This window comes from Cryptomeria japonica, chromosome 10 (genome assembly GCF_030272615.1).
Source record: "Cryptomeria japonica chromosome 10, Sugi_1.0, whole genome shotgun sequence".
Classification (NCBI taxonomy): Eukaryota; Viridiplantae; Streptophyta; class Pinopsida; order Cupressales; family Cupressaceae; genus Cryptomeria; species Cryptomeria japonica.
Genome location: NC_081414.1, coordinates 617,625,538 through 617,653,019, shown reverse-complemented (window position 1 = coordinate 617,653,019; position 27,482 = coordinate 617,625,538). Strand labels below are relative to the sequence as shown.

The 27,482-nt window shown below is 37.2% G+C and overlaps 1 protein-coding gene across 1 annotated transcript in view; it reads left to right on the top strand.

Moving 5' to 3' along the window:
- The window catches only part of LOC131029966 (probable apyrase 6), a 134,664-nt gene that overhangs the window by 14,515 nt on the left and 92,667 nt on the right, over positions 1-27,482 (top strand). The window contains exon 2 of the mRNA XM_057960650.2: positions 18,391-18,536. Coding sequence (XP_057816633.1) covers positions 18,391-18,536 — 146 coding nt within the window. The remainder of the gene's footprint in view (positions 1-18,390; positions 18,537-27,482) is intronic.

The window sequence follows — 27,482 nt, the reverse complement described above, 5'->3', positions numbered from 1 at the left end:
TTATCATAGGTAAAGGTGACCTTCATTTTTCTTAACTCATTGATGTACTTGTCCACCCATTCCCTGGAGTAATCATTCACTTCTCTCATTAGAACATTCAAATCTACCAATTCAGGCTACATCTAATTGGGAGACATGATGGGTTTGTCTTTCTCATTTACATATTGCGGATGGACATGCTCACCGTCATCTTGTACTTGATCTAGAATGGAGAAAATATTACACTTTCTCATGAAGTCCACTGACATACGAGACCACATCTTCCTTCTAACTGCGAGCTAATCCATGAGAGTAGCCCAATAGTCCTCGGTGTCGATTTTGTGTATAAATCTTCATCCTTTGATTGTTACAATTCTCTGAAATGGATCAAATTGATCCTTGCTCTTTATTAGAATATTTAATTATATTTTAGTCACCTATATTTAGTTCCTTGTTTAATGGTCATTTAGCTTTTTAGTTTTTAGCTCATTAAGTGTAAACTATTGCTTCTTTATTAAAGACGCATAATTAGCTTTTAAGTTTTATTTAGTCTTTAGCTTTTTAGTCGTTCACTTTAACGATTTGTTCTTTTTATAGAACATCGTCTTGTAAACTCTATGTATACGTTTGTATATTGTTCAATTAATCTATCCAATTATTTTTCATGGTATCAGAGCATGAAAATTAAAAATTTCGAAATTTTTGTTATTAAATTTTTTTTGAAGTTTTTATTGAATAGATTTTAAATCTGTTTTTTTAAAACAAGGAAGTAGGTTCTTTTCTCTTTTCTGGGTGATTTTTTGTAGGTCTTATTTTGGGATTTTCAAGGGTTTTGATTCGTGGCTAGGGTTTTCGTGTTTAGGAGTGCGATTTTTTTCCTAGAATCGCGTTCTATTACCTGTAGATTTCTATTTTTCTGGAGGCGGATTTCTACTCTGGACGCGATTTTCTTAGGGCATTTTTGGCATTGCGACTCCCAAAATCGCCTTTTTTTTAATGATTTTCACCACCTTGACGCAATTTTCACGTTTTTCAGATTGTGCGAATTGATTTTCGCGTTATTTCTGACGGATTTGTGTCAGGTTTTGGCGTGATTTTCACATGTTATCTGTGTTGGTGTGCGATTTTTATGAGAATTGCGATTTTTTGACTGACTTGTGCTTTTCTAGCGGCACCTAGGGTTTTGGCGATGCCTACGCTTTATGGTCATACCTGCAAAAAATTTATTTTTATTGGTTTTAACAAAAATCAATATTTTTTTATAAAAAAAAATTCTATATTTCCTTTGTAGATTATTATTTTCTGATTTTTATCAGAAATTTTTTCAAGGATCAAATTTGCCAGAAATTTTTAATTTCTGGGTTTCTCCCAAGCCTTGAAATTCATGCATTGGGATTTGTGCCTCGAATTCCGCTCCAGGGTTTCAATTTTTTTGCAGCTACTATTCTAATTTTTTAATCAAATTCTTTTGTCTCTTGCTTTCACTTGGTTGACCTCAACCTCGGTTTCCATGATGGCATCTTTGACCAACATCATGTTGGAACACAGTCAGAAGTTCAATGACTGCAACTACAACACCTAGAAACAAAACATGCTTACCATTTTTGAGTATCGTTGCCTTGATCAGATTGTTTTGGGCAAGGAATATCGTCCTACAACAACAGGGGATGATCAAGACAAACATGATGTGAAGAATCGAGAGGCTGTCATGCTTATCAAACTCTTAGTTACAGATGATCAACTGCCTCAGGTGCCTTCAGGTAAAACAGCTAAAGAGATCTGGGATCTCTTGAAGGATCTTCATGAAACGTCTGACAAGAGCCGAGCTTTTTTTCTGAAGAATGCTGTTTTCTATCATGATGGATGAGAAGTCATCCATCTAGGCACATCTTATGAAGATCAAGGACATCCGTGACCAGTTGGAAGCTATAGGCCGAACCATGGTGGAAGAGGATATGGTAGTGATCACGCTGAAAAGCCTTCTCAGATCCTACGAGCATTTCATTGATATGCTCAATATCTCCTCTACTAGTGTTGATCTGAAGTTTCCTGATCTCTGCAACAAGCTTCTGTAGTAGGATCGATGGAAGCAATAGTTTGGAAGTAGCGCTAGTTCATCCACTGAACAGGCCTTCGCAACCATAACTTCAAATAAAAGCAAGGATAAAGCTTCGTCCTTCTAGCAGAAACGTCAAGGTCAAGGTCAAGGTCAACCGCAATAGTCTTCGAAGAAGAAGAGCTTACAGTGTAACTACTGTCATATGTTTGGCCATTTGTTGAAAGATTGTAGGAAGTTGATAGCATCCCAGCGATCCAAACAGGGAGGGTCCAAGCAGAAAGCCAATTCTGCCACGCATCCTGATCAGAAGGAATCTGCCTTCTATGCATTCATGGCCCAAACCCCATCTGATGATGTTCAATCATCAACCTGGTACATTGACTCTGGAGCCTCTCGGCATTTCACACATCATCGGGATTGGTTTACAGAGTACATGCCTTTCACTGATTCAGTGATATTTGGAGGAGGCGAAGAGTATACTGTTGTCGGCGAGGGCAACGTTCAAATTTCATTTGGCGGAAGGGATTTGATATTCCTCAATGTATACTTTGTACCTAGTATGAAGCTCAATCTATTGTCAGTCAATTAGATTATGGAGCATTCTCCACAGCTGGATGTCGTCTTTGGGTTGCACAAGTTCAATATTGTTGACAGGGAGACTCGCACTGCAGTTGCAGTTGGCATCGAGGATCATGGTCTTTATAGACTTGTTGATTCTAGTGGTTCTCAGGAGCTCGCCATGGCAACTAGGACTACTTCCATCAGCACTCTTTGGCATCAACGATATGATTCTAGTGGTTCTCAGGAGCTCGCCATGGCAACTAGGACTACTTCCATCAGCACTCTTTGGCATCAACGATATGGGCACCTGAATGTCCACTATCTCTCTCAGTTGGTTCAGGAGGATCTAGCTGTAGGATTACCTGAGATTCAAACTCATAATCATGGAGTTTGCGGAGCTTGTCAAGTTGGAAAGAAGCATACGACTCCGTTTCCAGATGGAGATGCTTGGAGAGCATCCAAGGTCTTGTAGCTCATTCATGCGGACATTTGTGGTCCCATGAACACTCCATCAGTCATTGGATGCAGGTATTTTCTATTATTTGTTGATGTTTTCAGCAGACGCATGTGGGTGTATTTTCTTATGCAGAAATCAGAGGTGTTCACCATGTTTCAGAAGATTAAGGCCTTAGTGGAAAAAGAGTCTGGCTGTCACATAGTCACTCTTCTGTCTGATAATGGAGGGGAATTTTGTTCTACAGAGTTCACCAACTTCTGTGCATCACATGGCATTAAGCATTAGCTTAACACACCTTACACCCCTCAACAAGAACGGTGTTGTTGAGCGCAGGAACTGTATAGTCACTGAGATGGCTTGGTCTATGTTGGAGCATAGAAATGTTCCAAAGCAGTTTTGGGCGGAAGCAGTCTTCACTGCAGTCTATCTTCTGAACTGGTCTCCCACAAAGGCCGTTAAGAAGATGACTCCAGAGGAAGCTTGGTCTGGTAGGAAGCCCAAAATTAGTCATTTGAAAGTTTTTGGCTCTACAACATATGTTTGGATTCTAGATGTCAAGTGCACCAAACTGGATTCCAAGAGTCAGAAATTGATGTTCACCGACTACAGTGACAACCAATAAGGCTTATTGGCTGATTGATGTAGACATTGATCGTCTCATATTCAGTCGAGATGTAGTATTTGATGAAGAACGAGGGCCTTTTCAGCAGCCTTCTCCTGATTTGAGCACGGAGGATCAGCCTCCAAAGGTTGCAAGTATGGGTGTTCTCCTTCCCTTAGCTACACTTGTTGGGAGGGATTTAGTTGACTCTACAGTTGTGGGATCTCCCAGGCATGACATTGCACCACCCGACTTTCCTCAGGACCATCCGAATCCACATCCGGATGAGCTTGCTCTAGATATTCCAGGTATTCTTCTTCATCCTGCAGCAGATGTTGGTACTTTTACTCTCTGGCCTAAGTGGTGGGCCAAGACCATTGGTGATCTTCATGATGATGAGCTCATTGAGGGTAGATCAGATAGAGATAAGAGCAAGCAGAACACAGTTAATTTTGCTCTTATGGCCAACATTCATAGTATTTATGAGCCTTAGTCATATACAGAGGCTAAAGGTGTACCTGAGTGGGAACATGCTATGGCAGTTGAGCAACATAGTCTTCTGAAAAACAACACTTGTGTATTGTTAGATCTTCCTCTAGGGAAGAAGCCCATTGGCTGCAAATAGGTGTTTAAAGTCAAGTATAAAGTTGATGGAACCCTTGATAAGTACAAGGCTCGGTTAGTAGCAAAAGGGTTTTCACAGAAAGAGGGCATCGACTATGAGGAGACATTTGTTCCCACTGCCAAGATGAGTATCATTCGGCTTGTCCTCGCTCTCTCATCTCAATTTGGATGGAAAGTCCATCAAATGGATGTCAAGAGTGCCTTCCTCAATGGTGATTTGCAGGAAGAAGTCTACATGACGCAGCCTCTAGGTTTCAAGGTTGCCAGAAAAGAACACTAGGTATGTAGACTAGTCAAAGCACTCTATGGCCTCAAATAGGCTCCTCGTACATGGTACATAAAAATTGATAAGTGCTTGATTGATCAAGGATTTCAAAGGAGTCCTTCCGATCCCAATTTGTATGCCAAGCAAAAGGTGATGACATTCTATTTCTAGTCATCTATGTTGATGATCTCATCATTACTGGTAGTGTAGCACATTTGATCAAGCAAGTCAAACAGAATTTGTGCAAGAATTTTGACATGACAGATTTGGGACTTCTCCATTATTGTCTTGGTGTAGAGGTTTGGCAGACTGATAGCCACATATTCATTTCTCAGTCAAAGTATGCCAAGAGCTTGCTAGATAAATTTCGAATGCAGGATTGCAAATCTGCATCTACACCTATGGAGATATGTAATGACCCTTACTATAAAGGCCACTAATAAACCCCAAATCTGAACTGAGACAATTTGTCAAACACTTGGCATGCACTGAATTGTTTTGTTTGTGATGTAGTGTTTCAATATGATAGTTGTTTTGAGCATCAAGTACAATTGAGATAACAATACCAATATTGAAATGTAACACAATAAACAATAATGAAACTCTAAATATTCATGCAAGGACTTCAATGCTAATATATCATGAATTTCCCAAATTCTGATTGCATTGTTCAGTAGACTAATTTTCTAAAAATGTATGACTGTTACAAACTCTTACACATGAGCACTGAATTTATGACAAAAGAATGTATAAACTATCACACATGAACAATGACCTTGCAATGCACCTTCTCTACTATATCAATCCAACTACAAGATAGCAATGTCTGATTACAATGGACTGTTTTCTGAATACATATATGACTGTTACAACTGTGCACTTCTATCATAAAAATTGACAACAAAAACCATGCAATGGAACCTTGAAATCGCTCCTTGAACTCCGATTATGAAATGCTGATGAAAGGAGGACTGGATTGTCCCAAGAATGCCCTGCTGTCACTACCATACTGTCCCTGCTGCAGGCCGTACCTGGGTCGTACTGTGCGGCTGCAGTACCAAATTTTGAGCTGGGATGAATTCAAAACCCTTATTTACCAAATACAAGCCCTCAAATCAACCTTCAATTGAAATCCAACATGAAATGGCTGAGTACCATCTCCAATAACGCAACCCTTCAGAAGATATTTCACTTCCTCAGTTATGCTAATCTAAGGGAGTTATCGTTCCCAAAGATCAATGATATTTGCAGACCTTCAAGCTCCACAAATGCTCAAGTAGATGCACTAGAGAAAATAGACTTCGATGCCAAATGAGAGACCCATGGGGTCTATTTATACACATAATAGAATCTTCTAGAAGCCTCTTAGTCTTTCTAGAAGTATCCATAACTTTCTAGAAGTATCCATAATAGAATCTTCTAGAAGCCTCTTAGTCTTTCTAGAAGTATCCATGACTTTCTAGAAGTATCCATAATAGAATCTTCTAGAAGCCTCATTGCACTTTTTAGATAAAAAGTTACTTCATAAAATAAAAAGTGCACCTCAATAACATTTTGGCCCCAAATAAAAAGTAATAATAAATATAATGTCTCCAAGAGCATAATGAGCCATCCAATCACCAAATAAACGCCAAAATGACTCTCTCATCACAACCATCTGCCTACGAGAGTCTGGAATAGGCAAATCCACATAAAGTGTCATGTCATACTAAAGAGGGGACATGACAAGATAGGGCTGAAATTATCAGCCAGATCAAATTCACCTGTGGTAGATGAATCTTCATTCAGACAACTAGTGGGCAGTCTCATTTATCACACCGCCACTAGACTTGACATCAGTTATGCTGTGAGCTATATTTCTCACTTTATGTCAGCCCCAAAAGCTGAACATTGGGTTGCAGCGAAGCGTGTGCTAAGATATGTGAAGGGCACTCCTGATTTTGGCATTCTGTACAATAGAAGCAAAGATCCTAGGCTGGTTGGTTTTACAGACTCAGATTGGGCAGGTTGTGTTGATGGGCAGGTTGTGTTGATGATAGAAAGTCAACCTTTGGGTATGTTTTCAGCTTGGATACATGTGCAATCACATGGACCAGCAAGAAGCAACAGACAATAGCTCTTTCCTCGAATGAAGTAGAGTATCGGGGAACTGTTAAGGCAGCATGTGAGGCAATTTGGCTACGTAGTATGCTTGCAAACATGCAAATGTCTCAACCAGGACCTACTCCCCTGTTTTGTGATAATCAAGGGGTTCTGAAATTAGCCAAAAATCTAGTCTTTCATGAGCGGACCAAGCATGTGGAACTACATTGTCATTTCATCCGCAAGCATGTTGCAGATGGATCAGTGATATTGCAGTACATTCTGACAGAAGATCAGATTGTAGATATCTTCACCAAGTCTTTGAGCTCGACAAAGTTTGTCAAATTTAGAGGGAAGCTTGGTGTAATAGATAGAATGACCATTAAGGGAGGGTATTAGAATATTTAATTATATTTTAGTCACCTATATTTACTTCCTTGTTTAATGGTCATTTAGCTTTTTAGTTTTTAGCTCGTTAAGTGTAAACTATTGCTTCGTTATTAAAGATGCATAGTTAGCTTTTTATTTGATTAGCTTTTAAGCTTTATTTAGTATTTAGCTTTTTAGTCGTTCACTTTAATGATTTGTTCTGTTTATAGAACATCGTCTTGCAAACTCTATATATATGTTTGTATATCATTCAATTAATCTATCCAATTATTTTTCACTCTTATAGGTTCCAAGACGATAGAACTTTAATTCTTCAATAATTGAATTTGCTGCGGCTGCGTTGTGGCATACCTCCATCGTCTTTCCAAGTTCAATTGGAAGAGTCTAAGAGATATCCCTGTTCTGTGCTTTTCCTTTTGGAGGAAATCATACTCCAAAAGTTGTCTCACTACCTCCAACAAAACCATCTTGTCTGTCGGATACCTAGGAATCTTGTATGGTTCAGATTGAAATCCTTGAATCCTTAGGTATGTGAAGGTAGGAAACTGGATATACCACGATCCATATTTCTCAATAAGTGTAGTTGCCTCCTTGGACAACCATTTGTGGATCCCGCCTTGTAGCAGTCTTGTGATGTTTATGGTGAAAGAATCGTTTACCCTTTTGTAATGTTCAATTTTGAACTGCCTTGGCACATTCCCAACTTTGCCTCTGTGTATCAATCCTTTGTACACAACATATCTAGCAAGTATGTATACAAGATAAGAAGTTGTACTGAATGTCCGCGTTTTCTCCAAACCTCTCAACTGGATGTCAAGGTTATCACTGATTATCTTCGCCCTGTTGATCACCATTCCTTTTGATATTTCTTCAACAAAATAGTACATACAATTCTCAAATAGTGCCTGTTGAGGTGCTCCCATTGACTCTGTTGAGCAAAAATACTAAGTCACTATACTCCTCTTTGAAATCCGAACTTAGGAGTCTCTCGGGTAACTTGGAGTGGTGACGCCTCATCTCAAGGACCACTCATTGTTTATAACTGTCATGCATGTTTCTGCTCTTCTTTCAAATTTTGCTAAGGCTTCTTCCTTAGTCATCTCTTGCATGTCTGTACATCTAGGAATCACAAACACTTCTCCAATGGACTCCCCAGCTAGGTATGCAAACACTGCTCCCTTAGGTGATTTGATCATTCTAGTTTGAGGATCATAATGCATTGCACATTTGAATACAAGCTCATTGCATTGGATGGAAGGTGGAAAGCCAGCCGCATTGTAGATTCCACTCTTCATGATATTTGGCAATAGGGTGGAAGGAAGATGATTCTTCACTCCAAACATTCTCCGCCTCATCTGCTTCATGTCCAAGTACTCCATGTTCGTGTCCGTGACCTTCTTCCATCGGGATGATATCAATGACCTTGCATGGAAGCCCTCTTGGACAACCTTCAATTGATTTTTCCTCGCTGATATTCCCGCCTCAGACATGGCACCTGTATGAAGTTCAAAGTTAATATCATGATAAAATAATTATGATAACTTGTTTCAGAATTTCCTAGGTTCTGATTTTTAATGATTTTGCTACTTTTTAAAGGCTTAAAATCAGAAATTTCAATGATATGGAACATAAATTTTGAGAACAACATGAATCTTGATCAAAATAGGGCACAAAACCCCTCTATAAACCTGATTTTCAGACTTAAATGAGGTCTGATCACAAAATGTAAGTCTGAAGACACCCTGGTATACTCAGAAAATGAAGTATTTGAAGCTCAAAAGTGTATATCCAGGTCTGAAATCTGAATCTGCAAGTCTGAGTACACTCAAAAAATGACTGATTTTAGATGTCAAAGTTATATCAGGTCTGATTTTCTGAAGGCAAAGTCTGGATATGCCCTTCAAAGGTCTGAAATGTCCCTCCAATAGTCTGAGAATGTAAGAATAAGCTTCACATCAATGGCTGGAAGTGGTCACAGCCATGGCGCACCTTCACACTTAGGTTGTTTTGCCTCTCAAGACCCCAAAATGGCCACACCTGGGCACAAGCTAGCAGCTGGGAATGATATCTCAGCCTGAGAACAAAGCTGGAAGTGCAGTTTCAGACTGGGCCAACAATGGCACCCAACACAATGTCTCCAATCTCTTCAATAATGGCACCCAAAACAAACTTAGGCAAAATCGCCCTTTCACCAACAATTACAAATCACTCCAAATCGCCCCAAAATGTGGTGCAATCAGCCACATAGAAAGTCGCTGTCACCTCACAATGGCGTCACATGCATAAAATCGCCTTCCAAATCTGCAACAAAGCTTGGAATCCTTCCACCAATGGCACAATCAGCCACACTTGGACAAACTCAAACTTTCAAACCAGCAATGGCGCCACAATCAGCCTGCAAACTGTCAAATCAATGGCATTCTAATATTACTTTAATGCTGGCTGGTTTCTTTTATTCTTGTTTTCACCTTCCAAGTTCACCACACAAGCAATGTGGGATAAAAAAATTGCCTTATATCAGCCTGGTGGAAAATCGATTTACATTGGGATTCCACATTTGACATTAAATTCATTACACTTGATCATTAAATAATTGTAGCAAGGCAAAATAATATTATTTTGGGGCACACTTGTCATTTAAAACTTCACTTGAATTCAATTCCAGCCACCTGGGGGAAAATCAAACCCCATTGGGACAAATAATTTTCATTTAAAATCACCCGATTTGCACATTATAACCTTGAGGGGAAAATCGACCCTCATCTGGACAATTTCGTTCACTTTGTCCACAAATTCAGCTCCAAGGAAAAAACATCCTTCATTTGGACTCCAAAACTTATCAAAACTCATCAAAATAACCTCCAAGGGAAAATTGAACTCCATCTGGACAATAAAACTTCAATAAAATTCATCAATTCATCCTAGTGGAAAAATGCACCTCATCGGGACAATGTAAATTTGTCCACACTTCACTTCGTCTCACTCATTTTCTCCTCTATTGGAGCTTTGCACCTCATCTGGACAACATTATTGCACTTAACTTAGTCATCTACCTCCTGGTGGAAAAACGTGGGTCATGACTCACTTTCCATGTTCATTTTTGCTCATTAAGGCTTGGTAGAAAAATGACCTCCATCGGGACAACTGCAGTGGAGAATCTAGATGCATCAGGATTTTCCAAAAAACACATGAAACTCAGTGGAAAAACACCCTCCATCAGGACAAAGTCCAATTTTGCCTTCAAAACTTAGTGGAAAAACGTCTCCCATCTGGACAACTTGATTTTATGCCTTAATTTCATGGGGGAGAAGCGTTCTCCATTGGGACTATGGTGATTTTCACATTGTAAAGCCCATACTTATCAAATTCTATCATTTTGCATTGGGACTTTGATCGTTATAATTGGATCTGAGTGGGGGATAATAGGGATCCATTGGGACTTTGTGCACCTAGACCTAATTTCACCTCCTAGGAGTGAAAAAAAAGACTCCTATAGGGACCTTTAATGCTCTAGCACAAAATCACAACAATTTGCAACCTCTAAAACACATTATACGCTCAAAATTAAAACTTATTGCAACTTCAGACCTAGATGAAATTTAGGATCATCTTGACATTTTTGACATTTTTAAAAATTTGATCCTATTGACTTCAAGATTCAAAGTTCAAACCTCGATTAAGACCTTGGGCACGATCATTTTAAAAACGAGACTCGAGCATTGAAAGCTCAAAATTGCCGTCTGACTGCCAAAAACCCTAAACTAACAAAGTGCGAAAAGCAGGAAAGAGGGGGTCCCCGTTTCCAATGGGGCGATGTGTGAAAAGGTCACAATAGATACACTCTCCTATGCCTTAATGTATACCATTTGGGATTTAGAGCATAGTTTCCTCATATGAAACAAGGTGTTTATAGTGTTCCACCACCATGTCCTAATGGTCTTGATATTCTCCCCATATAATCCTAAATCAAAATACATGCTATATATTGCTTATTCATTTACCCAATTATGTTGTCAAATGGCTCATAAATCTCTTGAAGACTAGGAGAATCTGTATTAGCATATCTAATGAGTTGTACAACAGGTGAGATAGAGCAAACGTATCTGCAAGCAAAATTAATAAAAAAGAATAAAAATCAAATGTCAACTAGTGAATGCTATTACAAAAAATATTACAATTTACAAGTTACTAACATCAATAAATAAATAATAAAATAAAAATTTCTTATCTCATTGTAGACCACTAATCATCATTAAGGATCATTTGCTTCACTCTTTTTCTTTCAATTGTGTTCACCTCTAGCCATCCTCCCCACTTACATCAACCATCATTAATTATAGAGGCTCATGGACCTCAAACACCTTCTTTAACAAAATAAAGTAGTTGGCATATCTAGTTTCCATGTGTTTGAGGAATTCCTTTTTTGAAAAGTCCTAAAAAGAGCGAGGTGTGGTGATTGCAAATGAAAATCTGCATGTCTCTTATTTTTTTCACCACTTTATTTATCCAATGTAACTTTTGTATGTCTTTCATTGTGTTGTTCAATGCATGAACACATGGGGTCCCAAAAATGTGCTTGTAAGAACCCTCCATCGTGCTATCTAACTTATATGCACATGTTAACCTAGCGAACACTGATACAACATTTGAGGCCCCAAATCCTTTTATGGCATCTTTTAAAATTTGAAATTGTGAGTGCATCCTTTTGCTTCCTTGAACAATCAATAACTTTAAGAAAATAAGAGCTAGTTGCACTTGTGATTATAACATTGATGTGTGGTTGATGTCCAATATTGGTCCACCCATCCATGATAATAGAGCAGCCCATCCTTGTCCAAGTTTCCCTCATTTCCCCCATCGCAAAATTCACCTTAGGAAAATACTCTCTATCAAGGAGGGTGGTTGCATGGTTTATGTTCTCTAGGGGGCATTTATATTTTTCAACATATGTTTGAAGTAGGGTGAATGTGCCCCTATGAAATAGATGTCATGGGCAAAGAAAAATTTGGCAACCAAAGAATAAACCGCTTCCCATGATTGCATATTGAACATCCTTGCAACACTAGTATCCTTTCTCTTTTCCTGGTAAGAACCCTCTAGACCTTGAGGCATCATCCATGATCTGTGTAGGCAATGGCATACTAGATTGCATGGACTCCATTGGCTTTCCCTTACTTCTTTCCTCAACCTCTACGAACAATCTAGATACTTCCACCTTCTTAGCAAGGGTTATTTTTTCACATCCTTTAGTTCTTTGCCCATCTATGCACAAAAGATGACTATAAGCCCTTGTGTAGCCGCCTTTATAAACCTTGTTGCACAAATGGCATAACTAGATTCTAGTCCCTCTTAAATTTTTTTCTTTATCTATGGCTGTTGCAAATTGTGAAAGGGTTTTTTATGGATTGAATGGACCCTTTGCATTAGATTTTAGGAGAGTGGAAGGGGAAGGGCATTCAAATGGGTTATTTGAATCCACAATACCTACAACACTCCCACACCAAAAGAGTTCCTATCACCTCTATGATCTCTTTGTTGAATGTTAACCTCTAAACCTTCACTACCTTCATTGTTGCTCAATTTTTTTTTTAAACATAAATACAAGTGCAAACACAAAACAAAAAACGGAAATAAAATAAAATAAGTGTTTGGAATTTTGAAAGAAAAAAAATTTCAAAAGGAAATGATTGTGCAAATGAGCAATGGATGGTAAACTTACTCAAATGATTTTGTTTTGATTCTTTCTTGTCTTCTCATGATTGTTCTCTTTTTTCTTCTTCTCACAAAACTGAAATTGGCAAATGAGGCTGCTTTTAATTTTTTAGGTGTATTTGTTTTAGGTTTAGGGTTATTGAAAAGGGTTGTGGGTGTCCTTGTGGTGCTCCCGCTCTGTTTTTTTAAAAAGGATTTTTTTAATATTTAAATATAAATTTTTTTGTAGGTTGAGGCGTAGGGGTTGGTTAAGTGTCCTTGTCCATTCTTGCTCATTTTGGGAACATTCCCAACAAAATATATCAGAAATCCTATCACATACCTTATTTGGTTAAACTATGTTTTTTTTTATTTTGTTAATTTCATAAATTAGAAACTGGCTAAACCATGTTTTTTTTTATTTTGTTAATTTCATAAATTAGAAACTTGTAAAGTATAAATGTAGCTAAAAAAATATAGCTCCTGGAAAACACTGTACAAACAATAATGAAAATGATCCATTATGAATTGTACCACAAAATGTGGAATTTCAATATTGTTTACACAGTACTTTTCTAATTTAGCCCAGGGGACTTTCAAAAATCATATCAAGCATATTTTTGTGACTGCAAATTTTGAGAAAACTACAGAGTTCCAAGCCAAGTGAATTTTAGCAAGTATAGTTGTCCCCACTCAAGAGACTCACAACTCACTAATAAAACACCTAAAAAATAAAGGAAAAGGATAAAATACTTCTAGCTGGTAACCTATGTTCCACAAGGATGAATCGCATAGAAATTTTTACCCATATCTGCATCAGAGACATTTTGGAGATAGAGAAATTGTTGATTAACAAGGTAAACGGCACAATGAATATTACCAAAATAGTGGTTTAACCAAATAAGGTATGTGATTGAGCCAATATAATAAATATACCTATTTACCCCAAGTATCCGGGACAGGGATGGCAGGGGACAACAGGACGAGTTTCCGAGACGGCAAAAATTTTTGCCAATTTTGGGGACAGCTATATAAAATATAGGGAAAAATTTAGAAATACAGGGAAATTTTAAATGTTCATATGAAAAATAGATAAAGCATGTATATAAACATTATATTCATATGAAAACATGGATAAAGCATGTATATGTACGTTATAGAACCTTAACATACCACATTTGTGTTCAGAATTCATTGTCAATACTCAATATGCATTCATAATTCAGAATTCATTGTCAATACTCAATATGCATTCAGAATTCAATATTCACTGTCAATACTCGAAACGCATTCATTATTGAAAATTCATTGTCAATATGCCAGCACTTGTTTGCATGTAGTTCATCGTTTCTTTCTAGTTGGAGGATATTTTGATAGTATTCCATTAGTATTATGACCTACAACTGATTCTTTATGCACTACCAAGTTTTTGGTGTTTGTGAAATTCATTACCAAGCTGTTATTCATATTTTTTAGTGCATTTGGCTATGATTCAGACCTGTTTACCTTTCATATCAGCGAAAAGTCCAATATTGCAGACCTGCAACCATTTTTTTATACACTACCAAGTTCTAAGTGTTTGTGAAATTTATTACCAAGCTTCTGCTCATTATTTCTAGGTGCTTTCGGAAGTGATTCAAAAATGTTTACCCATCATATTATTGAAAATCCAGTTTCACGGACCTATAATAAAATTAAAAAATGTTTTTTTAGAGCATTTGAGTCGGTTCTTTTTTTTTGTGCTGGGAAAAGAGAGACGGCTGGCAGTCCCCGGGACGGTTAGGGGACGTCACAGACGTTCCCAACCATATTGGGGACGAGGGGGGCATCCCCTTTGAGAATCACCGCCATCCCCAAGATTCCGGGACGTTTCCCTGAATTTTTGCAATTTTGGGGATGGAGGGGTCCCCTAGCTGTCCCTGTGTCCTTGAAACGTCCCCAGGAGGGGGACGAGGGATTTAGGCCTGAGGACGCGTCCCCCGATAACATAGAAATATACCAATGAAGAAGCAAACATAACAAATTGAAAATGAATTTTGTTGGAGAAACCCTTGCAAGAACAAATTCCACACTAATGAGACTCAAGCTTGGATTTATCTCAACAATGTGTATACACCAATACAATTACTTATCCCTTTGATAATATATCAGTAGCATAAGAGTACCTATGGAAAAACCTTATAATCCTCTACCCATGCCTCCAATACATAAAACTCAGAAACTAGAAACCATCAAATGGTATCCAAGATATGAGTCAAAAGTGTAAAATTCCTCACTAAGACTGTTTGCAAATAGATGTGTTTGCCCAGATTAAACAGTAAAATGTCTATGGAATAATTTAATTCATACAAATCCAAATTAACTCTCAGGTTTAATAGAGAACACAGTATTTATTATTCAAGATTCAATTGGGCATCACACAGTGCACCTGTAATTTGCAGGGGCTGTTTATTCCCATTCTCGTGGCTGATGGCTAACTGAGGGTCTTTATTAGCTGGTAGTCTTTACGCATTTCCCGTGAACCGTACAGCAGATGGCTCACTGTTATGAATACAATATGAATGTAATACGATTTCTGCACCTCGGTAAATATTTACCCGCCTCTCTCACAGCATCTGTTACTCCCGATTTGGTTATTCGCGTCTGTAGGAGCACGCTCTAGGCACACCCATTGCCAGTTTATTTAATTCAGGCGAGCGGAGGAAATAGGCATAACCCGACCATTCCCAATATCGGGTTACTGCGTATGAGGAGTGTGTGCGTTTCTGAACGTGCTGCAAGGTTGAAGTTCGCGTGCGTCGTCGGTCTGTCAAAGACCACACCTGATATCGAGTTTTGGGGAAAGAAGAAAAATTGCGTGCCGTTATGGATACGCAGGAAAGAATGCAATCTGCACACCGTTGCTCACCAGGAATGAATGGAATCTGTGTTAATCCTCCACCAAGCTCCGTTAGGTTCCTCCTATCACATATCACACACAGTACTCACGCCACTGGATCATTCTGCAGGGACTCATCATCACGTAGTTCCAATAGGCCAGATGAAGCTGGTGAAAGGAATTATTCAACTCGTGTTGCTATCCCGTGGATAGACAATTTATCTTCAAAGCATTGTTTTAATAAAAATTCCATAATCCTCTTTATTTGCCAATCTTATTTAAAGGAGACAAACAGGTAAAATTCCTGTAAGGAACCAACTCCCGCAGATTAAATCATTAAATAATAGTTAGGCAAACTAATATTAAACATCAATCTTTATTGAAAAGAACTCTTATTATAATATATCACGCCAATATAAAAAATGATATAATATAAAGAAAGTTCACTCTATTAATACCAAATTAAGCTTAATTTGACGGGGACATTACAAAAAGTTAAAACCATGAGCCTATGTGAAAATCTAAGTTACAAGTTTGGGTATGGGTACGGAACGGGTACCGGTACAGATTTGCGGGTATGGCAAAAAAAATTCCTTGGGTACTAGTACGGTTACGTCCTTACATTATGTGTGTGTGTGTGTGTGTGTACATATACATATATACATATATATACAACATATACATGTATATGTAGATGTATATGTATATATATATATATATGTGTGTGTGTGTGTACATATACATATGCATAGATATAGATACATATATATACATTTACATACATATATATAATAATAAAATTATATTATATTTGAATTTATGTAAAAAATTAAATAAATAAATAAATAAATAACATATTTTACTAAACATTATGAAAGATAGACGAGGGATCATATTTTACTATGATAATAATGTTTGCGATTTTAGGAGATTAGTAAACTAGCAAACTAGAGATAATAACACACACACACACACACATATATAAACTTAGGAGATCTCTAGTTTTAGTTTTAGTTTTAGTTTTAGATTTTACCTAAGTCAAAATTTTTGCCGTCTCGGAAATTCATCCTGTTGTCCCCTGCCATCCCTGTCCCAGATACTTGGGGTAAATAGGTATATTTATTATATTGGCTCAATCACATACCTTATTTGGTTAAACCACTATTTTGGTAATATTCATTGTGCCGTTTACCTTGTTAATCAACAATTTCTCTATCTCCAAAATGTCTCTGATGCAGATATGGGTAAAAATTTCTATGCGATTCATCCTTGTGGAACATAGGTTACCAGCTAGAAGTATTTTATCCTTTTCCTTTATTTTTTAGGTGTTTTATTAGTGAGTTGTGAGTCTCTTGAGTGGGGACAACTAAACTTGCTAAAATTCACTTGGCTTGGAACTCTGTAGTTTTCACAAAATTTGCAGTCACAAAAATATGCTTGATATGATTTTTGAAAGTCCCCTGGGCTAAATTAGAAAAGTACTGTGTAAACAATATTGAAATTCCACATTTTGTGGTACAATTCATAATGGATCATTTTCATTATTGTTTGTACAGTGTTTTCCAGGAGCTATATTTTTTTAGCCACATTTATACTTTACAAGTTTCTAATTTATGAAATTAACAAAATAAAAAAAAACATGGTTTAGCCAGTTGGCAAATTTTTGACATATTTGCTTTGAATTTTTGACATAGTTGCAAATGGATCTTTAGAATTGCCAAGTGTATTTACTTCATCTGTAGAATTACCAACTGTATTTACTTCATGCAAAGTTTGTTATTGTAGTAAATTTCCCAAAGAGAACATATTGGCTTAAATTATAAATTAATAGTTATGTCAGATGACATGAGATTGCTTTTATAATTCTATATGTGAAGTCAGTCAGTACGACCTATCAAGTGTGTTTGTTTCCTGCAATTCTTGTTTATATAGCAACGTTATCCACAATAAAATACTGACATAAGTTTCATTTGAGATTAGATGAGACTATTTTTACCATCTTTGGGCCAAAGTGTATTTGCTTCTTGCCAAGATTCTTTCCATTACAAATTTTACAAAAGTTTATGTACCAAATTTTTCTTTTGATACAAGATCACTTTTATCATTTTTTTTGCCAAATTTGTCTGAAGGATCTGTCAAGTGCATTTTACTTATTGCTTTTTGGTCTTAATAACTTCTTTTTATGCCAAAATTGTCTACAGGATCTATCAAGCTCATTTACTTATTCTTTTTTTGGTTTTAATAACATTTTTTGTCAAAACCAAAATTGCATAATTACTTTTAACATCCTTTAGGCCAAATTGATCTGTATGACTTATCAAACATATTTGGTTTGTATGAAGATTTTTTTATATAATAAAGTTTCAAAATAGTTCACTTAAGTTTTCATGCGAGATGACATTACTTTTATTGTCTTTTTGGCCAAGTTTATCTGTAGGACCTATCGGTTGCATTTGCTTCTTGCAAAGATTACTTCTACGACAAAATTTCCAAAAATAATTTGCTCAAGTTTTGATATCAAATTAGATAGATGAAACAACTTTTAAAATCCTTAAGGCTTAATTGGACAGTAGGACCTTCTGAATGCATTTGCTTCTTGTGAAGGTTGTTTCTGTGGATGTCCAGTGTTAGAAGCAAATTCTCTGAGCGTGCTTTTATATAAATTGTACATAAAGCAAATGGACTAATCAAATCATAGTAAATCCTCTGTTTTTTTTCATCCTCTTGACTTATAAGAATATATTGGCCAACCATTCTATACTTGCAAAATAATTTCGTGTATTGAAACTTATCATTCTTACAGGAGTGGCACAAAGATTCATTTGATGGCGACAGCAGGATTGAGAAGGTTGAAGGAGGAAACTCAGGAGAGAATTTTGGAGTCTTGCAGGAGGGTACTCAGGTTTTCAGGGTTTGGTTTTCAGGACAATTGGGCTTCTGTCATAACAGGTAAGCTTTCTTCTATTTTATCATTCTTGCAAATAATGAAACAAAATGGTTATGGAAGAAGAATAACACAATTTCTTGTAATGCAACATTCTATTGGACAAGATGCAACTTCATCAACAAGGCATTTAAGCGAAATATGGCCGAATTCCTTTTCTACTTTGTTATATCTTGGATTATGTTATGGGTTACCTTCAATATGGTTTGGTGGCAAGTTTGGAACATTCATTAGTTTTTTAAACATGGCTTGCACTGAATTCATGCAGTATTAACATCCCACAGCCCAGCCATATGACTGCTGGACCTATATCCTGCCTTATTGCAGTGTGGGAATTTCAATTTGGGTCACAATCTACAACACAAGATAGGAAACACTAACTAGGGTATTTATTTTGGGTAGTCTTCCAAATTTTCTAGTTTTCACTAAATTATAGAAAAGTTAGATTTAGGGCAAAAAGCAAAATTAAGAAAAAATAGAGTTATTGGATTCTTCACAATTTAGTATTGTTTATAGTAAATTTTATATTTTGCCTGGACAGTAGCCTACATAACATTAATTTTCTTTCCTTCTTAAATGAAAGGAATTTTTAAAATAGTTCAATTTTAATCCCTTGAATTTTTGTTGATGATAATCTCAGAATGTGGCAGCGGTATGAACTAAATGAATTAGGGGTTGATCACATTAGCTTTAAAGTTGTATTTCTGAAAAGAATGAGTAAACTTTGAATTCCTCAAGTGGGTAGAGAAGTACCTATTGATCCCCAAAAGGTTTGCACCTTTGAAGGGCTGTCCAGGAGTTTCATAGATGTGGGATGTTTGATTTAATTTTGCGATATGTGAAAAAACCTTCGGGATTTTAGAAAACGGCTTTTCATTTTAAGAGGAAAAGAGAAAGGGGAGAGGGAAAAGAAAGGAAAAAGCTAAACTAAGGTGATATGCTGGAAGCAGAGCTCTTACAACACTTAAATTCCCGTTTTGTGGAAATCACAAAGAAACACTGATTTCCCAAAGTGAGCACATCACACCACAACCCTTTATTTTTGAGAGGAGAACGGAATGCACAAAGTGAATCAGACATAGGGTATAGCTTTTAAATCCTCTCATGGGTAGCACTAGCCAAGGCTCAATGGAAAGCAGAGTAATTCTTCAGTATTCTCGCAATAATTAACCATTCTTAAAAGATTGCTTCTTAATGGCATAATCTAATTTCTTATATGAGGAAAATGGAAGAGTAAAAGATTCTACATGATCCATTCTTCGCAAATTTAACAAGAAATGAGAAGCCGAAATGACTATACAACAACTGCTTCTTAATTAAAGCGACACAGAGCATGCAAATCTAAGCAAGACAAGAGAAAGGCAAACAAAGGCACAATCCAATGGCCAACCTAAGAACAAATATGCTAAGGTCAGACCATAGATGTAAATTACTGAACTCTGAAATATTCTTTCAATTTTTTATTAGAAAGAGAATTACAATATTCTTCTTTTTCAAAAGTGTTGAACTCCTATTACAGGAATGCTTGTAGGCTTTTAAAGAGATCATTCCTAAGAATCAGAATGATTTTTGCAACTGAATCCTCCTTTGACGAACCCGCTGCGTGTTCGTCAAATCATGACGACCATTGTAACTTATCCTTGCATGAAGAATTTTTGCATTATTCTTTCTCCTTAACTCAAGGCATGAGCACCACCTAGATTATTAAATCATTTTAAAGCCAGCGACTTTGGCATGCGGTTTCCTCTTTTGAAACCCTTTGGTGTCTGTTTTTGTTTTGGATTTGTTGGGCATTTAGGTTCATTCTATTTTTAACCAGCCAATGGTGTGCTTGCGCTTCCTTCTTGAATCAAGGGCTTGTGAAATCTCCGCTCGACTGACAAGTGGCACTTTTCATCATGGCTTCGTGAACTTATTTCATAATTTTGATAGGCCTCCACATGTTTGGGACACGTGGCATTTCAGTGGAGTTTCTTGAGTGATACCATTTGGTTTGAGCTCAAACTTTTGTGAGGCCTCTATGTGTCTTGTTTGAGTTCTCCGCACATCTTTCATGTGGGGCCTTCCGTGGGGTGCACTCTTCCAAACCCCAAAATTTTTAAAGAGGGTGCGAGAAACTTGTTTTAACCTTTGGACACGCGGCGTGTAGGCGAAAAATATTTTAAACTTTTCCTCATTTAATCTCTTCAATTATTTGCGAGGCCTCCATGTGGAAAACCTTTGAAAAGGGATCCTTTCAACAATTGCGTGCTTGAAAGAGAAGATTAAGGCCATGGGGATGATAACTTCATCAGATCGAAGCACAACTCGCTCTAGTTGTAGTCAAAGAATCTATAGTACCTTAAATTCAAATCGATCCAACTGGATCCCATAAGCCTTAACAAAAGTTAAGGTGACTTTTTGGCTTGTTTCAAATAATTTTTTTGTAAATCTTGAATGACATTAGGTCTCCTTTTCATGTGTAAGTTTGGATTGAAACATGGGTCATGCTTGATTGCATTTGTTAGTGCACAAAGTTGTAGGTCCTCAATTCCTCAAGCTAGGCCATACCTTGAGCGCCAAGGGTAACAAATCCAAAGAAATAGACCTCTAACTTATGATCAAGCAAGGCAACTTGGGTAAGACTTCCTCTATATTTGGGCTCAACTAGACCTAGGGGGCTTACGTAGAGGTATAATGAATAGGATTAAACACTATTGAAGATATACAAATGGATAAACTATTATAGCAGTACCTGGTGTACACCTAACCCCAAACATTGTCATTAGGCCAAGGAATAACTGCAATAACCTTTATTAAGATGATGGGCACATCATTGCATAATAATAGGACGTGGGCATGCACAAGACGACTCTCTAGGATGATAGCAATTTAAGGATTGCTAAGGATGTTAATCCTTGTTATAATGTTGAATCATGAAGTGCATACAAACTACTCCCTACCCCTAATATATTGGTGAATGATGTTTTTAGTTTAGGTGCATGGTGAATCATTTCTTCTAGGACTAGTGCCTTATCTATTGGGTTACAAAGTCACAAAACACCAAGAAAGACAAGACATTGAAATCAAAAGGAATATGAGTTGTGTGTAAACATGCACAACAAATATGATATCAAACAAATGAACATACTTAATAATCCATCCCCTAGATTGCAAAAACCCATATGCAATAAATAAATGACTATTACAAAGCTTGAAATGTATTAGAATCTTGCAACATTCATTTAATATCTATTACAATATTAACAACCTTGTGATTTACAAACATTGTTGCTCTAATGGCAATTGGACATGCAAGAGTTGGAACCCTAGAAGCTCCTTCACACTTGCAATTCTGTGGAATTGTAAAATGATCAACTCTTCTGTTGGAAAACAAATTGGCATATATGGTGATTTGTTAGTTGTCTTGTTGCTTTGAGAACCGAGGAGGAACTACCGATGAATGGATGTGGCGTGCAAAGCGTGTTTAGATACCACAATATCCATTGAATGAGTGATTTGGAATAGTTGCGAGGACCATCGGTAGCTAAAACTCAACCATCGCATTATCGATGACATGGTTGTCTTTATCGCTAAAAGTACATTGGAATCAACACTCCTAAGATGGATGATTGCTTATGGGTAGGAAAACTTCTTTGGAGTAGTTATAGTGTTAAATCTGGTCATTAATGGTGACTTGGATTGTGCAGGGAGATAGGTCGGAGTGAATATTGCAAAATGTTGGAGTTTCAGGGATACCTCATAGCCATATTACTTGTCAAGGATTGGGGATCAAGACTACATTGTACCTCATGCCCAAAGAAAGCAAGTAAAGGTATCATTGTGTTATTGACTCCAAAAGGATACATAAAGGGAAATGGGATTCGCGATACTAGGGAATTCATCCCACAAGGCATGGAAGTAAGGATAGGTGTGAACTTGCAAACTCGATAAAATAACACAGTGGTAAATGTTGGGGATCAGGAGTTAGTAGTACTTAATAACCCATTCTAGATGATGTTGAACCCTTGGCAAGCTCTTCAAGTGGAAGATTGTCTTTGTAATATCCCGATTTTTTTTTTGTTTTAATGCAATAAGGATTACAAACAAACACCATAACCCGTTATGGTTAGAAAATATAATCTCAATACTGCTGAAAGTAACCCTTCCACTTTCTGATCACCAAGAGCCCAATGTGGGAAAGTGAGAGCATACGGTGATAAGGGGTTCGTTAGCTCACTGATCTGCTGGAAATTAAAATGCAAGTACAATATTGGGTGGCAAGCCAGCCCCTTCCACTTTTCAGCAGGATGAAGACCAAAAACTTGGCGGTAAACCAGCCAAGGGAACAAAAGCATAACCAGAACCAAATCACTCTACGCTTATTTAGCGGGAGGACTTATGCATAAAAACTATCACTCGGCCGCATATTTCAGCGGGAGGACAGAAGTACAAATGAAATTACAAAACACTAAGGCGGCCCTGTCAGCCTCTTCCACTTATGCAGTGGGGATTACAATGAGCACTTCAAGTTCAATAAGAGGTTAGTACTACTAACTAATGATACAAGATGATTACAATGAAGTACTACAAACATTCAATCATAGACTAAAACTGATTTTAGGCTAAATCATAAAACAACAATTCTGATTTAAAAATACCAGCATCTCCAGAAATGGGCCAGCAACATAGAAATGCCCATAACTCTTCCGAATCAGCTCCAAAATGCTCACGAACTCAGGCGAACAACTGCTAAGACGGAGGCGAACAAACTAGAAGCTCAAACCAGCACCAAAATCACCACACACTGATGGCACACAAACCAAGGCAACTCCAGAAAGGTACGACCAGCTGAGAATTTCGATTTGCTCCCCAAAATTCCAATCAACATTAAATCAAACGCCCTTCCAGAAGAATGATCGGCTCTCCAATGCGCTTCCGACGAGCCTCTACCCAGAAGAAACAGACACTAAGGTAGAGATTTATGAACAAAAATCCGCTTCAGCCACTCCAAACCAGCAACATAGAAAACTCACCAAAACTCTAAAACTGAAAATCCTCACACCAAAATCCACTCTCAATCACACCCACCAGCTGGGTACTATAGTGCAAGTACGAAACTGTGCTAGCTAGGAAGCCTCAACTCCGAAGTTCAGTTTTGCTCTCCATTTCGGCAGCATAACAATGCAAATTCTTTAGATGATCCAAATGAGAGCCCAAGGCTCTTATTTATAACTTTTTTGCTCCCTAAATTCAACTGCAAATGCGCCCAAATACACCCAAATTACATGCCACTTCATTACACCCCAAGGGCGCCCAAACACATTTGAAAAATATTAAATAAGTCCCCTCAAGGATGGCATCCCCTTCCCTTAGGCAAGTTCGAACTTTACCTAGGACAACAACTTGCAAACAAAACATAGAGTGATGCTCATGAAATAAGTTCAATTTCCCTTATGCCCAATCACTTGAATAAAATAAACTTCTATTTCCCAAAGTCGTCCAAAATAATATAATTAAATATTAACCTTAGAATGCAGTGTTAATATTTAATAAATCATCCTGCAAGCCAAATACTGCTCAAAACCCAAATGAATTGAGGACTGAAGTGCCGAACCATCCACTGGACTGAACTGAATCTCTGAACTGCCCTGCTATAAATAGAACCACCTGAACTGATACTTACTAAAAATAGTAAGTCAAGCAATATAGCTCCGAAAAACATAATCTTCGCACCCAGTGACAAAACATGGAAAACTCAGTAAGATAGCATCATCCAAACAATCAACCCCTAACTTACTAAAAATAGTAAGTGCATGTTGCACCAACGTTTGAAACCCTAATTCTTCATTCCACATAGACTACGGGTCCCTGAGATAGGCCAATGGACCACTGAAAGCACATCATTGAGAAGGGGACATTAAAGTCTTTAATATCTTCATGGTCACCATAGTTCAGGGAAGCACTAGCTCTCCTTTGTCCTTTCAAGCCCCTTAGCTGAATTTTACCATTCCAATGTAAATTTATGTGTTGCATGACACTGCAAAACTTTGGGGTGTCTTGCTAGCAGCACATTTGTACTACACAGCTGTTTGATGCTTGAAAATCAGCTGCTGTTGTACCTGTACTTTAGCTTTGAAGCAGCAACGTGATTAAACTTGAAAGGTTGGTTAATTTATATTGTTTTCCTCCTTCATAGTAAATATGTTTTCATCAATATATATTTTTCCTTTTATCAAAAGAAAAGACCTCTTTCTATTACCATATACTGGGAGCCTTTTGCTAATGTTGATTATTGCTGCTAGATGGTTATGAAGACCTATTCCATCCATCAGAGTCGCCAAACTATTATGTTAACCTGTGCAATGTGGTTCAACCTTGAAACTGGCACCAAAGAAACATCATATCAGCACAACTTTCCAAGTGTTTTACACGTTTAGGTAACATCAACTTCTACACAACTACTTGTTGGTGTTTTTTTTATGCACGCACAACTCAGAATAAAATACCCTTAGATATCCTACTCTCTTGATCAAAATCCTCTAAGTGCTGAATAGATGGTCTGTGTGATCACGAAGATGACTCCAAGGTTCCAGATTCTATGTGGATAAGCTTAGTTAGTTCGTTGTGAAGATGCTGGTAATCTCAAGGGGGACTTACGTAATTGTTCGAGGAGCGAATCAATTAAAGGATTTTGTTGATACCTGACGTTTGTAACTTTCTTCTTTTTTGAATGATTTTGCAATAAGCTCTTTTCAATCCTACTTTTACTATGACTTGGGAAAAAAAGGGCAAAAGGATGAGGGTTTAGAAAGATAGTTCTAATCCTAATCTAATCCTATGAACTCTTGACACGAAATTGCAAAAGTGGAATCCAAGAGCCAATTCTTGCTTCACCAACTTCAACAACTACATAAGAACGGTGCAATCTTCTAAGGAAATCAAAAGATTTTCATATCGCTCATACTCACCAACATTTTGAACAATGAATAAAAAATAGAAATTAGGTTTCTTTTATTGGTTCAGGTTAACTTTGCACGATAACTGAAAATCATCCAACTATCAAAAGTATGAACACATCAATTCCACATTGAGCAATTCTATCAAATCCTTCATTCAATTTAACAACTTGAAATGAAATCTATTCTATGGAGAGCCAAGAAACCATGCTAACTTGCAAAAGTAGACAAAAATTCACCAACAATTGAACAATGAATTATGTCTTAGCACTAAAGAAGTATCACTACAACGATTTCTTAGAAATCTCTCCCTTTACAAATGAGAGGAGGGTTTATATAGGCACCCCATTACAAAGCAATGGCCTAGATTGATTTGAGATCAACGACCAAGATTAATTGATAAAACCCTAATTAGGGTTAATTGCAAAATAACTCTTTTTGGCCAATGAGAAAATTACAACACTTTGGATAAGCAAAATTTCCAAAAAAATAGGAAGTTGTTAGAATTGACCCCGAGAAATTGCGATTTTACTCCTTCGACCCTTCTGAGACCATTTGTAGCATTAAAACATCCATTCGACCATTGCTTCATTTTTTGACTCTGATGACTCCTCCAAATTGCACAAAACTTGACTCATTTGCATAGGCTAGAGACTAGAGACAAAATCTAAGACACTTAAGACACAACCCTAAAAAGCAAAAACTAGGGGGTCCCAATTTGCAATGGGGTGATGTGTGAAAACGTCACAACACTACTCAACTCCAAATTGTTGAGCATATTTTATGGACTGCAGAGGGCATCATTTTTCAGCTTGACTAACTTACCATCAATGGCTACATAGATTAAGATTCCTCAACTCATCTATGGATGTGCTCAAATAAGTTGTGCATTGAAACCCATCACCATATCTTGTAGGGTGACGATATCTGCCATCTCTTTACCCACTAGAGAATCGAGGCTGAAAATTTCTTTAATTTTAGCTGTCATATTTATAATGACATTTAGAAAAGATACCACTATCTATATAAAGATTATAATGGTTTTTTATCCACCTTTGAGTACTTTGATCAAATGTTCATGGTCCTTTTCTCCAAGAAGTTGTTATTGTCAAATGTGGATCCTCACATGGGATCCTTATATTTGTTAGGCTTGTTAATTTTAGTGATCAGAAACACTCATAACACAGAAGACACCAAAGTACCCTGGGAAAACCTCCCTCTTGGAGGAAAAACCCATCATCAAAGATCCAGATCAAATCTTTTAATCATAAGCAGATTACATGTACAATATAGATCAGATTACTTATTTGATTGTGCTATTGATCTAGGGCAGATTCACAAAGACTTTGCTCAAATCAAATCACTGTATATGCTGTTGCAGGATATCAATTTCGCTGTCTCACAAGGGGCAGAATATCGGCGCTACTTGGAGAGGAAGGTCACAGCAATATGAAGACACAAATTCGCCTAGCAAGATGCCTAACAAGTTCGCCCAATAATCAGACTAGATCGCAATAGAATGGAGGCTTAGATCGCTCACCAACTTCGCACAATGATATCCAAGTTCGCACAAACTGATTATCTGATTCAATGAACAAATTCGCTCAAGGTGACAACTTTGGATGATAGGATATTCAGTTCGCATAAGACAGATTAGATATTCGCTTGATAGATGAGATTTTTGATGTTTAAGATGAATCTTGTTTATATACAAGATTCATCCTCATAATTTACCCAAGTTGGTTGGGCAAGATTGCCGCCCTTTTTCATATTCAAATTACATTTTACAATCTGCCTTTAGCGCCCAATTTGGGGCCTACATTAATTTTACAAGTTACAATATTGTTCAATTTGGGCCCAGCCCAATAGTACATGTAATCGCTCAAGTTATTACAATATATTTAAATTTTAATTGCCACTAGGCAACATTAAAATTTAATCAAGTATAATCCGAACTAGCTATCTATTTTCAACAAGGCTTGATTGCTTTCTTCTTTGATCCCACTATAGGCA